The 17934-nt window shown below is 34.8% G+C and overlaps 1 protein-coding gene across 1 annotated transcript in view; it reads left to right on the forward strand.

Moving 5' to 3' along the window:
• The window catches only part of COL21A1 (collagen type XXI alpha 1 chain), a 171950-nt gene that overhangs the window by 55617 nt on the left and 98399 nt on the right, over positions 1-17934 (forward strand). Inside the window, exons 4-7 of the mRNA XM_053904790.1 lie at positions 12578-12746; positions 12853-13069; positions 15603-15776; positions 16825-16902. Of these exons, the coding sequence (XP_053760765.1) occupies positions 12578-12746; positions 12853-13069; positions 15603-15776; positions 16825-16902 (638 nt within the window). The remainder of the gene's footprint in view (positions 1-12577; positions 12747-12852; positions 13070-15602; positions 15777-16824; positions 16903-17934) is intronic.

Raw genomic sequence — 17934 nt, forward strand, 5'->3', positions numbered from 1 at the left:
TTCCCTGAAGGTGCATTCTACAATACATTCCTTATTTCAGGATGATCTTTTTATAATGGGCAATGATTTCTTTCTTTATCTGTCTGAGAGTCTAATTTTTTTCTTTTTTTCCTATTCTTTTTTTATTGTTGTAAAAAACCAATAAGATCTAATCTCTTAAACATTTTAAGTGTATACTACAGTATTGTTAACTACAAGCACAGTGTCATACTGTAGATGTCTAGAACTTTTTCATATTTCGTGACTGAAACTTTGTGCCCATTGAACAGCCACTCCCCATTTCCTTCTTCCTCCCACTCTGGCAGCCCACCATTATACTTTCTGTTCTAAGGAGTTTGACTCCTTTAGGTATTTCATAAAGGTGGAATTATCCCGTGTTTGTTCTTCTGTGTCTGGCTTTTGGGATTTTGATAGAGATGCATCACTTTGGGTGATAGGGAAATTTTTACAATATTAAGTTTTCCAATCTGTGTACGTGAGATGTTTCTATTGTTGGTGATTTCTTCAATTTCTTGTAGCAGTGTTTTGTCATTTTCAGCATTCAAGTCTTTCACCTCCTTAGTTAAGTTTATTCATTAGTATTTGATTACTTTTGCTCCTCTGCTAGTACTTTGAATATTAAGTTGAATAGAAGTGGCAAGAGTGGGCATCCTTGTCTTGTTCCTGATCTTAAAGGAAGAACTTTTAGTTTTTCACCATTGATTATGATGTTAACGGTGGGCTTTTCATATATGACTTTTATTATGTTGAGGTAAATTCCTTCTTTTTTATTTTGTATTTTATTTTTGAGAGAGAGAGAGACAGCATGAGCACGGGAGGGACAGAGAGAGAGGGAGAGAGAGAATCCCAAGCAGACTCTGCTCTGTCAGCACAGAACCTGATGCAGGGCTCCATCTCACCAAACTGTGAGATCATGACCTGACCAGAAACTAAGAGTCAGATGCATAACTGACTGAGTCACCCAGGCGCCCTGGTAAATTCCTTCTTAATTTGATGAGCGTTTTTGTCACGAAAGAAGGGTGAATTTTGTCAGATGTTTTTTCTGCATATATTGAGATGATCACGTAACTTTTATGCTTTATTAATGAGGTGTATCACATTAATTTCTTAGGTTAAATAATTTTTGCATTTCAAGGATGCTGTTGAATTCATTTTATTAGTATTTTGTGTAGGATTTTTGCATCTGTATTCATGAGGAATATGGACCTTTAGTTTTCTTGTAGTGTCTTTATCTGGCTTTTGTATCAGGGCAATGCTGGCCTCATTAAAAAAAAAAAGTTTAGAAGTATTTCCTCCTCTTCAGTTTTTTTGAGTTTGAGAGGGATTGGCATTAATTCCTTAAGTGTTTGTTAGAATTCACCAGTGAAGACACCTGGTCCTGGGCTTTTCTTTGTTGGGAGATTTTTGATTACTGATTCAATATCCTGACTAGTTACAAGTCTTTTTCTGCTCTAATCTTAATTATCTTAAAGATTATTAAAGTAGATTATTTCCTTCCTCCTCTTAATTTTGGGCTTAGTTCTTCTAGTTTTTTGATGAATAAAGTTAAGTTGTTTATTTGAGATCTTTATTCCTTTCTAATGTATATTTTTATCACCATAAATTTCCTTCTTAGTACTGATTTTGCCACATCTCAAAAGTTTTGGTATGTTGTATTTTAGTTATTGTTTGTCTCAAGATATTTTCTAATTTCTTTTTTGATTTGTTTTTTGACTCGAGCATGTTGTTTAATTTCCACGTATTTGTGAATTTTCCATTTTTCCTCCTATCATTAATTTCTAGTTTTTATTCTGTTGTGATTGGAGGATGTACTTGGTATGATTTCGGTCTTCTTAAATTTGTTAAGACATTTTTTGACCTAACATGTGATCTGTTTTGGAGAATGTTTCATTTGCAGTTGAGAAGAATGTGTATTCTGCTGATATGTGGTGGAATGTTCTGTATATGTCTGTTAGCTCCTTTTAGTCTATAGTATTGTTCAAGTCCTGTGTTCCCTTTTCGATCTTCTGTCTGGATGTTGTGTTTATTATTGGAAGTGGCCTATTGAAATCCTTACTATGACTGTGTTTTCTGTGTCTATTATTTTTCTCTTCAGTTCTGGCAGCGTTTGCTTTAGATACTTGGGTGGCATGATACTGGGTGCCTATATATTTGTAATTGTTATGTCTTGTTGGTGAATTGACTCCTTTATCATTATATCATGTCCTTCTTTGTGTCATTTGAATTTTTGACTTAAAGTCTGTTTTGTCTAAGTATTGCCACCTTTGCTGTATTTTGATTACTATTTGCACAGAGTATCTTTTTCCATCCCTATACTTTTAGCTTGTGTGTCTCCACAGTCCTAAAGTATATGTCTTATAGACAGTACATAGTTGGATCTTGTTTTTTTCCATTCAGCAATTTATTTGGGAATTTAATCCATTTACATCTGAAATAGCAAGAGGGAAGGATTTAATATCACCATTTTGTTAATTGTTTTCAGTCATATGTTTTTTGGTACCTTCTTTTCTTTCTTTCTGTCTTTGTCTTTCGTTGACTTTTTTTTTTTGGTAGTGACATATTTTGATGTTTTTCTTATTTTTTAAATGTATCTTGTATAGGTATTTCCTTTGTGGTTACCATGGGGCTTATGTAAAATATCATGTAGTTATAGCAATCTATTTTAAGCTGATAACTTATTAACTTAATTTCATTCACATATACTCTATATTTTTGCTTCTCCCTGCCCCCCTCACACTTTGTCAGTGGTGTTATAAATTACAACATCTTATATTTGTGTGTGTGTGTGTGTGTACACTGTATTAGCATATTTTTACAGTTATGGTTATTGTTTATACTTTTCTTAAACTTCTATTTCAGAGTTAAAAGAGGCTTACATACCACTGTTACAGTATTATGGTATTCTGAATTTGTCTATATATTTACTTTAACCAGTGAGTTTTATATTTTGCAATGCTTTTGTGTTGTTTAATGTTTTTAAATTTCAACTTAAAGGACTTTCTTAATATTTCTTATAATGTCGATCTGGTGGTGATGAACTCCCTCAGGCTTTTTTCAATCTGGGAAGTTGTTTATTTTTCTCGTGTTTTTGAAGAACATTTTTGCCAGATATAGTATTTTCATTTGGCAGTATTTTTCTTTAAGCAAACACTTTGAGTATATCATCCCATTCCTTTGTGGCCGGAAAGTTTTCTACTGACAAATCTGCCAATAGTCATGGGGTGGGGGGGCTACCCTTGTATATAACAAGTTGCTTCTCATGCTGCTTTCTAAATCTCTCTCTCTCTTTTGACAATTTGATTATGTCTTGATGTGGATTTCTTTGAGTTCTTAAATTTGGATGTACATTTCATTTCCTATATTTGAGAAGTTTTTGGTTATTACTTTAACTAAATCCCATCTCTTTCTCTCCTGAAACTCCCATAACATGTATTTGGTATATTTAATGGTGTCCCAGAAGTCATTTAGGCTTTCTTCAGTCTTTCTCAATCTTTTAAATTTTTGTTCCTCTGCCCCAATAGTTTCAAATGACCTATCCTTAAGTTTTCTGATTCTTTTTGTCTGCTTGGTCAAGTCTGATTTGGAGTCTCTCCAGTTCTTTTTTTTCTTTCTTTTTTTTTTTTTCCCCCCTGTTCAATTACTGCATTCTTCAACTCTAAGATTTCATTTTGGTTCTCCTTTATATTTTATATTTTATATCTATGTTGGTATTCCCATTTTGTTTATGCCATCATTTTGTTGAGCTCATAGGGCATCTTTATGATGATTGTTTTGAATTCTTTGTCAGATAATACACCTCCGTTTCTTTAGGGTTGCTTGTGGAGAGTTATTCTATTCCTTTGATAGGATCATGTTTCCCTGTTTCTTTGTGTACCTTACAGCTTTGTTTTGGGATCCACACATTTAAAAAAATAGTCATCCCTGTCAATCTTTACCAGTTTTCTTTGTACAGGGGAAGTCCCTCATCAGTTAGTTTGTCTAGAGATTTGAGGGAATCTCTGAAGCCTTTTTATGGAGGGATGCCGTTTCTTTGGGATTGAGTGAGCAATTTCTTAATTTGAGAGGCTTGTTATTTTTTTTCCCCAGGAGCTCATAATCTCTCACTCCCTTTAGTATTTGTTTGTACCTCTTTAAGTTCTCTAGTTCTGTAACCATAAGCTTCCCCACCTTGTTCCCAGTGGGCATTAGGCATCCAAAGTATTTTGGTTCCCTGTCATCATGCTTAGGCAAGAGCAGTATCATTTCCTCAGGTAGCCCTTGGAAAAGCTAGAGTGCTGGATACATGCTCCACTATTTTCTCTTTCTCCGGAGGGAGAAGATTCCAGTTGTATGTTTCTCTTGATCATGCTGAGCCATGCTAGCCACAAAAAGCTCCCTCCTCCAACCTGCAACTGACGCTTCTTTGTTTTCAGCAGTTTCCAGGCATCTAAATGATTCTGGTTCCGTCAGTGCTCTAAATGAGGTGAGACTAAAACCTGTCTCTTGGGAAGCCCTCTGGAAGCATGCTTCACTCTTCTTTTTTCCACCCAAGGACAATATAAGCTGGGCTTTCTCTCCTGGCACTTACTTGTACAGGCTTGGGGGAGGGAATGTTGTGGGTACAGTTAATTACTCATATTACTTGTTTCAATGAGGCTGTTCTTAGCTTTGTGTTCACTTGGGATATTTCAACTTCGCAACCCAAATACGGAGTTTTTGTAAAGGTATTTTTGTCTGTATATTATTGTTAAATCAGTGTGTCATTGGGGGAATGTGGGCTGGGACTTCCTATTCCTCCATCTTGCTGACATCACTCTTCTGTTTTTGAGTAAATCAGGTTCCTTAGGTGTCTTTAAGAGCACCCAGCAGCCTGTGGCTTGAATTACTTGGCTTTAGGACCCATGTTTTAATTTAGGTATGTTGAGCTTGACTATGCACAGGTTCAGGTAAAGAATAGTCTCTCAAAAACTACTTGTGTATTCTTACTGTTCTGTTTCCTGCCATCTTGTCTTTTGGATGATGCAGGAAATTTATTTTTTAAGAGAGTATATTATGTTGACTTGCTCAAATGGGGCCAAAGGCCAGATGTCAGAAGATAATTAACTATGCATCTTCAGCCTTATCTTCTTTGAGTGAGTCAGTGAGAAAGAGAGACAGACAGAAAGAGAGGGCGAGTGCCTGCTTGAGTGGAACTTTGGTATCTTACATGTGATAAAACTTAGAGGCTCTTCTCCTGCTAGTGCTTTCTACCATAATGCAGTTTAACTTGGAATGATGTTTAGGACTTCTGAATTTCTTTTCCTCCCATCAAAAGCTGCTCATACTTTGTATAACTGCTCTTTGCTTAGAGATTGTTGGATCTAATTCAAGCCTTACAGTGCTTTGTAATAGTGGCCTAGTGCATTGCCTTATCCTACTTCTATAATTCTACCTGTATTTCATTAGAAGTCACAAAGGGTAAGGATACACATATCAACAATCATGGCCAGGACAACTGAGATATTTTTGGAGGTGGCCAGTATTTTAGCTTTCACGATTTTATAACATGTATGTGATTAACTTCTCTGCTCTCTTATAAAACTGACTGACTTACATTCTTCCTCTTTACTATTGTTATACATACAGTATGAATTTCTGACCACTGAAGTTGGGCAGGAAGAAATGGGGGATGGGAGGTGGGATAAAGTTTCATGGATAGGAAAGGATTGAATATAATATTCCATAAAATCTCAACAAACATCAGGGGAATCACTTTGTATTCTATCTGTAGATTGAAAGGATTTGAATCTAATCGGAGTTGAAGGGAACTTACATTGTGAGGGACTTAGGGTATATCCCAAAATAAGAATTTTCCATTTAATTAGAGAGGCAAGAGCTATGTTTGCTACAAATAAAGAAACACAGTAAGCTTATAGTTTATGTGAGAAGTGATATTTGATTATTCATTGGAAAAGTAGAATGATTATGGCATGATTTAGAAAATAGACAAATTATGGCATACATCTTGCTGTTAGTGTTTATGATTAGATCTAGATGCAGTTGTATGAGTTAATTATGACTAGGACAGGAATGAAAGGCAAAATATTCAGAATAATTTTCATTAGGAGTGTTTAAAGCTTGTATGGATAGCCCATTCCCCCCCTCTTTTCTCTATTTGAAATATCATGTATAATCTCTGTCCCCTAATTATGTATTTCATTTTCATAACACCTCCATCCTTTTAAAGTAGCAGCAGACATGCTGGTAGAGATAAAAAAATTGGTACAACAACTTGGGAAAAGCTTGTGGCATCGTCTGCTAGAGTAAAGCATATAGATCCCCTATGAAACAACAGTTCTACTCCCAGATACATGACGACGAGAAATAAGTTCATATATTTACCAAAAAGCATCTGCAAGAATGTCCATAACAGCTTTATTAAAAATAGTCAAAAACTGTAAACAACTCAAATGATTGCCCACGTAAAAGTGGATCGATACATCATAATACACTGTAATTCATACAGTGGCATACAAAAAAAGAACAAGTCACCGTTAGGTGCAACAACATGGATAATCCCACAGATGTTTGTTGATCAAGCAAAGCCAAGTAAAAGAGTATATTCTATGGTTTATTTATATTAAGTTCAAGAATGGACAAAATTAATCAATGATAGAAATCCTAACAGTGGTGGCCTCTGGTCGTGGTGGTTATTGTCTGTGAAGGAACATGAGGTAACTTTCTATGGTGTTAGATGTGTTCTTTGTCTTATCTGGGTACTAGTTATATAAGCATGTAAATATGTGCCGGTTGATGTGCAGTTGAATTTATTGAATGTAGATTGTACCTTAATAAAAACATTTTTAAAAACTCCATACAATGTCTGTTAAAGTAAAGCACTGTCTGCTGATTTTTTTTCTATAGACCTGAGGCTGTATGATTATATGGTGCTCCAGCCCAGTCTCTGGAGTCAAACTCAGGTCTAGGTTTGATTCCTAACTTTGTCAACATCACTTTCTTGAAGTGTGATCTTGAGTTAAGTAACGACTCTAACTTTGGTGATAAAGGTCATGTTTTATGAACATTAATATCCATGTATAGGAGGAACATTAGGGACATGTTAAGATGGTTAAGGAAAAAAAAGCAATGGTGTGTATGTTAAAATGATACATAACTGCAATATCTTACAAAAGCTCTGCCAAATTAAAAATGAAACAAGGAGTAAAGAATGAGGTAAAGGAATTATACACATACTATTGTCTGGGTGTGTAAAGGCAAAACACATTACCCTTTCTCCATGTATAGTATTCAAGCAGGAATAACCAAGAAAATTCATTACATTACATAATCAGTGCTTTTACAATGAAAAATGGCAAAACCAGATGAGTTATTTGTATAATTTTGTAAGACTTTAAAATTGTACTTTCTTAACTATTTATTAAGCCAAAAATGATTTTTACTTTTTGTATTTTTCTTATTGTTAAAAATAATATATTCTATGATCAGTGAGGCTGCTTAATGGTGCAAAAGATTCTGACTTGTCTGGTTGGTGCACAAATTATACTAAAGAGTAATAAGAGTCTCTTGTTCTCATTGATTTACCGCTGAAATCTGTACTTACTGTGTCCCATTGCCTGTCAGCCATGCATCTGGCAGACATCTTCCTTAGATGAGAACTGTTGACTCTAAATTAACCTAGATTTCAAGGCAGTGGGGTTACTTGATGGTGAAGGAGAATGAAATTATTCAATCTGTAATGAGAAAAGAAATTGTGTGATGATGGGGCTACCTTCTTTCTTATTTAACTAATCTTTGGTAAGAGGCTCTGTGCTTCCATAATTTATTTTGATTTTGTGATTTTGTTGTATTTATTATTATTTGCTATTATATTACTATGTTACATTAATTAATTATTAATTATTAATATAATTAATATATTAAATATATTATTATATTTTTAATATGATGTGATTTAGTACCTTGGTACTAAATTGAAACAATGGTGACTGTACTTTCTTTTAATGAACCTGTGCATGATATTAAAGTACGTGATATAATAGACATTCAGAAAGGCAAATGTATTAAATTGCCTCTGAATACCATTGAGGGGTGTGTATCAATTGGACATACACTCATGTTTGCCTTATCATTAAAACCAAGTTCAATCCGGGAAGTCTTAAGAAGTTGGCTCACACAGATCTGCACCAGAGGCCCCAAAGGCAACTCTATTTTATTGGACTATCAGGTGTGGATCAGTAAAATTACTTTTGGTTTCTGACCACAGATCTTGATAGAATTCCTTTGTTCTGAATAAAATATTTGACTTCTGGAGAGGGGCAACATATAAATAATGTGGCAATGTGGAATTAGATTAAATAGGCACTTAGAAAGTAGGCCAGATATATTTTGGAATAGTGTATTCATTAGTGTTCCTATGATGTTAACTTATAGGTGGAAAAGTATAGCTGGAATTTGTTCTAGTTAGACTCAAGACATAGGTTTTGTGTCCTTGTCTGTGGCAGAATTTTAAATAAAACATGTTTTTATGACCTTGGTAAGACTGTATTATATTACTAAGCCCTGAGATTTAATAGAAAAGCAAGTATTTTTTTCTGTGTTCTATGGATCATTTAAAAATTTTTTGATTTGAGTATAATTTTAAGGCCAGGTGTACAACATAGTGTTGGAAAAGTTTATACATTATGTTATGCTCACCACAAGTGTATCTACCATCTGCCATTATATGACACTATTAAAACATGATCAGCTATGTCTCCCACTCCCCTTTACCTGTACTGACCATCTCCCTACCTCCCTCTACTCTGGCAATCATCGATTTGTCCTCTGTAATTACAGGTCTGATTCTGTCTTTTGTCTATTTCTTCATTTTATTTTACTTAATTTTTTTAGATTCCACATGTAAGTGAAATCATACGGCATTTGTCTTTCTTTGACCTAATTCCCTTAGCATACTACTCTTTAGGTCCATCTATGTTGTTGCAAATGGCATGATCTCATCCTTTCTTATGGCTCTGTAATATTCGTGTGTGTGTGTGTGTCACATTTTCCTTATCCATTCATGTATCAGTGGACATTTAGGTTGCTTTGATATCTTGGCTATTGTAAACAATGCTACAACAATCATAGGGATGCATCTAATCTTTTTGAATTCATATTTTTGTTTTTTGGGGGGGTAACTACCCAGTAGCAGAATTATTGGATCATATGGCATTTTGATTTTTAATTTTTTGAGTCACCTCCGTACTGTTTGACATAGTGGCTGTACCAGTTTACCTTGTCCTCTACACTGTTCCTTACCAACACTTGTTATTTCTTGTCTTTTTGATTTTAGCTATTCTGACAGGTGTAAGTTGATATCTCATTGTACTTTTGATTTGTCTTTCCCTGATGATCAGTGATCTTTTCATGTCTTTGTATGTCTTCTTTAGAAAAAAATGTCCATTCATGTCCTTTGTCCATTTTTTAATTGGTTTGTTTTTTGGTATTGAGTTTTATAAGTTCTGTGTAAATTTTGGATATTAACCCCTTTTATTGTATATATCATTTGCAAATATCTTCTTCCATTCTAAAGTAAAGTGGATTAAAGTTCTAAATGTGAGACTTGAAGCCACAAAATTGCCAGAAGAGAATATAGTCAGTGATATCTCTGATATCAGCTCTAGCAACATTTTTCTAGATAATTATCCCCAAAAGCAAGAGAAAGAAAAGCAAAAATAAGCCATCCAAACTGAAAAGCAGACATTGCTGGACCCTAGTGTTTAAAAGAAATAGAGTAATCTTTGCTCATCCCAGAAAGCATTCCTATTCTGAATACTCTGAACATATAAGTGTAAAATGAAATTGAAACTGTGTAGTTGGTATAGGAAATCATTTGTGAAGTTAGGTCTTCTGTTTTGTTTACCCTTGTTCCTGAATGCATTCCTTTAAAATAACTTGGTATGTCTAGATTGTTCTAATTACTTATTGTGGGTGTTATAACAGGCTCCCAACCGAGTCTCTCTTAGCATTTGACTTGCCTCGTATTTAGAATAAGTTCCACGTTTCAGTTCTTATTTCCAGTTTCCATACTTCTCTCTAGATGTGGTTTATATATTTATGCATATATTCCTTTTTTCTACACAATGGGGGAAATTATTTCCCTAGGTTTCTGCTGAAGTTTGTGCAGAACTGTTGGTTGTTCCATACATAAAATAATTGCTCCATCTGTAAAACATAACATTTTATGTATGGAAGCTTCTTTTACCAGTTTCCTATAACTAGGTATATACAAACATAATACTGGTATCGGAGCATCTCAACTACCTTTTTTTTTCAGTTCCCATGTATTAAGATACCTTACTGTTCTCCTTACAGGTGAACAAATTGGGGAGAAAAATTACCTTCAAGAAAATATAGTTAGTTAAATACATTTTTCCTAATAAGATGTGCTAGGTAGTAATGAAAACATGGCTGTATGGTACATTCTTGATTTCACAAGCCATGCTACACTGTTCCCCCATGAAATTGTGGGGATTACAATACAGTGTAAAGGACTTTGTTATAGCAAAAGAATGAACACAGTAATTGCTTTATCCCCTGCACTTATGGGCCATTTTGGAGTCACAAAGCACTTTCACATACATCACATTCGATCCTCAGACAATCCCTGTGAAGGAGATCATTGTTCCCACTTCACAGATGATAATCCAGAGGTTCAGGAGAGGTTAAGAGAGAGGCTTAAGTCTAAAGCTAAGGTTCTTGTTTGAAGTCTGAGATCTTTATCTAACATCTTAGAATTTCTCATTTGTAAAGCAAATCAAAGGAGTAATTCAGATCTAAATATTCTTATGATGTAATGTTTCACACATTTTCTTTCCAGCTGACCTTCTTTCTTTTGTAGTTTTAAATCAAATGCATCTGAAATGAGGCTTCATATATTGTTCTGCATACCTCCCCCCACCGCCTGCCAAAATGAACCCCTGCATCATGACAGGAATTATTTAATTTGATTGATTTATGATTTAAACTCTAGAATATAGTGTTATTAGGAACACATTCCCTGCTGTTCATGTTTTCATTGGGAGTAACTTCAACTAGACTGACTCTACTGACCTCTCTCATCCCTTTCTAGCTCCTTACCAGTGAATGAGAAAATGAGTTTTCAGATTAGTGAGTTTGTTAAACGTCACTGGTCATGGTTGGCAGCGTGCCTTCGGTTTTCTTCTCCTTGAGTCAGTGAGCCTGGGGAGCTAGTGTATTCTGGCTTCCTCTGTAGACCATGTATGAGCTTAATGGGCAGACCCTGCTTCTGAGGTGGGAGAGGGAATAAGTGAGCCCTGCATTGCTGGGATGGTGTGGGGGTTAATCATGGTGTGCAGTCTCATGAAGCTCACTGGATCAACGTGTTTGCCTCATTCCTGTATCTCCCCATAAGTTAGCTCCAAGCTTACCAGAGAAAGAAGGTTGTAATTCATTGGGTCACTTCAAAACTTAAGACCCGAAGAGAAAAATGTCCCTCCTTTTCCAGGAATACTTTTTATTTTATTTCTATCAAACCTTTATTTTATTTCCAATATTCTATGGTGTAAGTTATGACTGTATGTGTTAGGCTCATAAAATCCATCTCATTACTTTTTATTGTATTGTAAATATGATACTTTTCCCTCTTCTTAATGTTGTGTAAGAATGATTGTTTTAAAGTATGTTTAGTGGAGTTCTTGTTTTATTTTGTTAGCTGCTCTATAAAATGTAAGCAGTCATGCTCAATATGTATGTTATATGAGGACTTTGGAAGAATCTGAAAATACTGCAACATATCTACAGAACAGCTTAATTGCATTCAACCATGTAAAATTTTCCACGTAATTTTAGGTGCTAGTTTCTCAGCAAAAAGCATGCCATATTTTTATAACATATAGACGATTGTATAATAGAAATCTTAATGATTTTTCTTAAGGAAATAGTCTTTATTTATAAATATGATTAATGTGATAATATAGTTAATAATAGATGAGATAATAGCCTCATTTTGAGTACTTTCATGAACAGAAAAGACCCACAGTTTTTTCCAGAGTAATAGAAACAATGTGCTTTGAACTGTGGAATTATTAACTGCTTAAACTGGAAAGAATATCAAGAACGACACCTACTTTTTTTTACCCCTCAAATGCTGTGAATGCAAGAATGGAATCTTAGAGTTCATCTCCTAGATCCAAGAAATTTAGAATTCTGCAAGGTCATGTGACAAATTAACACCAAATACTGGATGAGAATCGTGAATGCCATTCCAGTCTTCTCCTACCCCACCGGTATCAGGTTGCTTCGTGTTCAAAATAGTGAAGTAAAAACATCAACATGGTGTTGTTCTTAAAATAGTACATTAGCAAGTGTTTCTTTTATATTTCTGTTTTACTTTTATCCCTTTTTAGGGGGAAAAAGACTTTTGAGACTTCGAATGCCAAAATCACTCCTGCATATTTTTTCAGACAATGCATTTACATCCTTTTGTGTGCATATGCAGATTTTATTATTTTCTCTAGTATTTCTCCTTTGACATTTTTTCTTTGTCGAAGTAATCTGTGACTAATTAACGTTTACTGCTTTTGCTTTGGATTTGTAGAATCTGTTTGTCCAACACGAATTCCAGTGGCAGCTCGCGATGAGAAAGGGTTTGATATTCTTTTAGGCTTGGGAGTAAAGAAAAAGGTTAAGAAAAGAATCCCGCTTTCACCAACAAAGATAAAAGGATATGAAGTAACAGCTACAGTTGACTTATCAGAATTCACAAGGTAAACATTATGACATTATGTGTTGATCTGACTTTTTTTTTTTTTTTGGTATGTCTGTAGATATGTTGAGAATTCTTTAAGCTTATGCATATTCTTCTTTTTCTAGCAATGTTTTCCCAGAAGGTCTTCCTCCATCATATGTATTTGTCTCCACTCAGAGATTTAAGGTCAAGAAAATGTGGGATTTATGGAGAATTTTAACCATTGACGGAAGGCCACAAATAGCAGTTACCTTAAATGGTGTGGATAAAACATTACTGTTTACAACAACCAGCATAATTAATGGCTCACAGGTGGTCACCTTTGCTGACTCCCAAGTTAAGGTAAATATGCCTGGGTATGAGTATGATGGTATTAGCAGGTTTGTGTGTGTTTGGAGGACGGGAGCCATAATTTTAACACGGCTGAAAAGATACTGACTTCATAATTTAATGTTGCTTTACTGAATAAAAGCAACAGATGAAGGAAATTTGTTTCTTTTTTTTTAATTTTTCAATATTTATTTATATTTGAGAGAGAGAGAGAGACAGAGTGCGAGCAGGGAAGGGGCAGAGAGATGGAGACAGAATCCGAAGCAGGCTCTAGGGCTCTGAGCTGTGAGACATCAGGACTGGAACTCATGAGGAGTGAGATCATGACTTGAGCCGAGGTTGGACTCTCAACCTACTGAGCCACCCAGGTGCCCTGAAGGAAAATTATTTCTTAAATGGGATTAAGGGGTGGGGCTAATTCACATTTTTTGAGTGCCTACTACTAGATGCCCTGAGCGCGTAATTATAATATCCACCCAAGGAAGAAGGTATTGCTCTCATTGTACAGACAGAAAAAAAAATGCAGGGATATTAAATCCCACCTCAAAATAACACAGCTAGTAAGTGGTGACATCAGGAATTGAAGTTAAGTCTTGTCAGTTTCAAAGTCTGGTTGGTTGTCCTTACATTACCATGTCCTACAAAATGCTGAGATAAAGACATTTGTTAGAACATCAAATACAGGTAGATAATGGGTAAAGAATTCACAATTATTGGGAGGACATTTTGTTTCCCCAGAAGGAAGCTGTATTTAATAAAATTGATAAACTAAAAATAAAAGTTTATTTTCCAAGTCAAATATGTTCGGAATACAGATGTCGCGATAAAAAGTTATGTTTTGGTCGTTATTATAATTATGGTAGTCTAACACTATATTGTATAATTTAGGAAGTGTACAAGGTTGTATATGAAATTATGCATCTATGCAATTTCATATGGTAAGCAGATTAAATTTTTAAAAACTTTATTTTTATTAAAGGCAAATTGCTAGGTTCTGTAAGAAATCACAAATGAATAAGGCATATTTCATACCTCGAAGGAACTTATATATAATGGAAGATTGAAGGTCTCTGATATCTAATAGGAGTACTAAGTATTAGTGGAGTGTAGAGGGAAAGGTAGATTCTAATACAAAATGTGGACAAGACTTATTAGTGAGCTGCTTTTTGGATGGGACTTTGAAGAACGAATAGGATTTTGATGAAGAGAGCTAAGGATATGTAAGTCGGTGGTTCAGTATTGAGTAATCATGTATAATAAAATGCAGGGTTTTTATTTAAAGGGTAGAAAGTGGTGACCCCTGTGTTTGGAGTATAAGATACACGAAAGAAAGAGCTAACAAGGTGTGAACTCAATTTATGGGGACCTGGAAACCATACACAGGGTTTTAGACTTCATTCAGTGGATGACAGGGTTCCATCTAAAAGTCTTTAATAGGTGTGCCCTAGTCAAAGCAGCTCGCTCTCCTCCTTTTGCTTTCACAAAGAATACTTGCATTTCTTTCCTGGAATTGGCATAGGTCCTGGGAATCCAGAAATTAATAAGATGTGGTATCTTCTCTTGATGAAATTCTAGTGAGAGAGAAGTAGTAGAGGTATGAAGAATGGCTTAGAGAAAGGAGGATTAGAGATGTGTTTGAAAATTATTTAGATAAAGCAAGATATCCATGAACCTAAACGATGGTAATGAGAATGGAAGGGGAGAAGTGAATTTGAGTCAAAAGACATATTTGGTAGAACTTTGCATCTGGTTATTATTGGAACTGAGGGGAGGGCAAGAGGTAAAGACACTTGTTGCAGTTTAGAAACTGAAGATGTTATTATCTGAGGGAAACTGAAAGGAAGAAAGTTTTGGGGATAGTTCAAGTTCATTTTGCTTACACATTCTCTCAGGCTGATTGTGAAATATCCTGGTAAAATTATACTAGCCAGTATTAGAATGGTAGGTCCCATATGTAGGAATGAGGTCCAGGCTGTTGATGTAGATATGGGAGTTATTCCATCGAAGTAATAATTGTCCTGTAGAAGTGGGTAAGATAATCAAAGGGGAGAATGAAAAAGGTCAATGACAAACCTGTGGAGAATGACCTCATCAAAGGGCAGGTGAGGAAGAGGAGCCTTTGAAGAAACAGAATAAGCAAATGGAGAAAAAGAAACAAAGATGATCAAGATGGTTTGAATCATGGAAGTTGAATGAGGATATCAAGGAAGATGGACTCGTTAAGGGTGCAAAGTTGCAATGAAGTAAATAGGATGAAGAATGGGAGAAGCCATTTGGATTCAGACATAAGGAACTTTTTTTGTGACCTTGAAGGAATTGCTTCAGGAAATTGATATATCTACTAATATGTAATGAATATGTAATGGAAAATGGGGATTAATTAATAAGTAGCTTTTAAGGTCCAGCTTGGGTCAAGGTGAATTAGTATATAGTACAGACCGTCTATGTGGTATGGATTTATGGTTGGCAGCGAAGGAATGGGAACAAAGAAAATGAAAGATGGTTAGCATTTTGTTCATGAATGTTCCATACTTTCTTCCTATAGACATTATTTGATGAAGGCTGGCATCAAATTCGTCTCTTAGTAACAGAACAAGATGTAACTCTGTATATCGATGATCAACAGATTGAAAACAAGCCCTTACATCCAGTTTTAGGGATCTTCATCAGCGGGCAAACTCAAATTGGAAAGTATTCTGGGAAAGAAGAAACCGTTCAGGTAGATGAACGATGATTTGCTTTTTGCATTGTATAAAGTGGAGCTCTTGCTGTCCTTTGTGGTAGTATTTATGACATTTAACTGCATTTGATTTAATTATTAATTCCTTTAAGACACTTAAAATGTATTCAGTTTATTAGTGGGATTTTGTATTTGAGTGTGTATTAAAATGCAAAGTTAGACTTAATAGATTTTATAGGAATTCTTAGAAAAATGTTCCCCTGGGTTAAGGGTAGAATTCTACATTCTTAGGAAACATTAATTTCATATTTCCCAGGAGATAACGGATTTGGAAAAGAAAATGTAAGATTGGAGCTATGAGTAGGGGCTATAAAATTTGTTTGCAGCTGTGAGGATACAATAAGATGAACGCATCTTGGTGTTCTTTCTTCTTAAAACTAATTTTTGATATTTTTGAATATTTTTGAAGCTGGAGTATCTATCTGTGGTTTGAGAAGTGTGTGTATAAAAAGATAACCATTTCTTGAAAAATGCTTTGTTTGAAAAGGTGTGTCTTTCCCACTGTGTTTCTATTAAGGGAAGACTGTCACATCCAAATTACGCACATGGTCTCTCTGTATTAATGTTACATGTCAAATTGTAGTAAGTGTTTAAATAGAAACAGGTGTTTGGCCTACTCATCACATAACACTCCATGCCATCAACTAAGTGTCTGAAATGAAAGATGACTTCTTAAGCCGACTCTATTGTAATCAGAAATGTTGCAGAGATTTAGGATAAACACAGAAAGCCTGGGAAAGCTTTTAAGTGTCCTAGGAAATGCTCTCTAGACTAGCTCTTAATACAGAGATAATAATAAAAGCTCCACTGGGTTCCTGAAGGACATCAGAGATTTGTTTTTAGTGCTAGAGTTTTTTTTATGAATTATGTTGCATCACATCTTTAAACTGTATCTTAGGTATTCAGATTTAGTGTTTTTATGTTTTAGCTGAGTGCTAAACCTTACATAACAGCTAATGTATTTGGGTTGCTTTTATTAAGCCATTAGCTTGTGCCTCAATTTTAACTTGAGTGGTTTTGTTCCTAGTTTGATGTCCAGAAGTTGCGAATCTACTGTGACCCAGAACAGAACAACAGAGAGACGGCATGCGAGATTCCTGGATTTGTGAGTAGGATGGATTATTTTCCCCCAAGTGTTGCTTCAGTACTTTCAGAGCAATAAACAAATGACAGATAATATGTGAGCCTTAATTAAATATACAGCGTTAATTTGTTTGTTAATTGTCAGTGCAAATAAAGTTACATTGATTAAAACATATTTCATAATTGAAATAAAATTATAATGTATCTCTGTACACATAGGAATGGAAGAGCACAAGGAAGTATTTTTTACACATTTCAGCATGTGATATTTCCAGTACTCAAGTGAAGCAGGGCTGGGCCTGCTCTAGAAAAACATAGGATTCTTTGAATATCTAGAGTGTAAATACATTTCTATATTTCATTAAATGTGTGGACAGAATACCCCACACAGCATAATTCTGAAGAATAGGAAGTGATTGATTTTCCTGTTCATCAGCACGTTTTCTCAAACCATAAGGAATATATAGGTTTCTTTTTGTTGTTGTTACCTAAGTAAGATTTTCTTGTTTCTAGGTTATAAGCCACTTTCTATTTATGTAGCTATATTCATTAATGTGTTAGGAGGAAATAATTATAAGCTAAAATATTAGTCTGATTATATATGTCTGTTCCTAGTGTGTGTGTGTGTAATCAATCCCTCTCTTCTTGGGCCTATGTGTATATATGTGTGTGTGTGTGTGTGTATGTGTGTGTGTGTGTGTGTGTGTGTGTGTATATATATATACATATATACACACACACACATATATACACACATACATATATATATATATATACACACATATATATATTTGTAATGCAAATAAGGCAGAATATTGTAAAAGTTTCCAGTGACATTTGAGCTCATGCTATATATAGTTCTTTTAGTTTGTAAAGTCATACTGTCATTATCTCCTTTTTTCCTATCAAACTGAATAATCTGCAAATCCACATGTTCTGAAAACTTGAGGATGTGGAGCAGTGCCTATGAAGGATCTATAATAAAATCCAACATGGAACCTTTTAGAAATAATTCATTCTTGGTCTTTTAGATAGGTAGTTGTTTAAACACCGT

This window comes from Panthera pardus, unplaced genomic scaffold (assembly GCF_024362965.1).
Source record: "Panthera pardus isolate Hobbes unplaced genomic scaffold, ASM2436296v1 HiC_scaffold_17, whole genome shotgun sequence".
Classification (NCBI taxonomy): domain Eukaryota; kingdom Metazoa; phylum Chordata; class Mammalia; order Carnivora; family Felidae; genus Panthera; species Panthera pardus.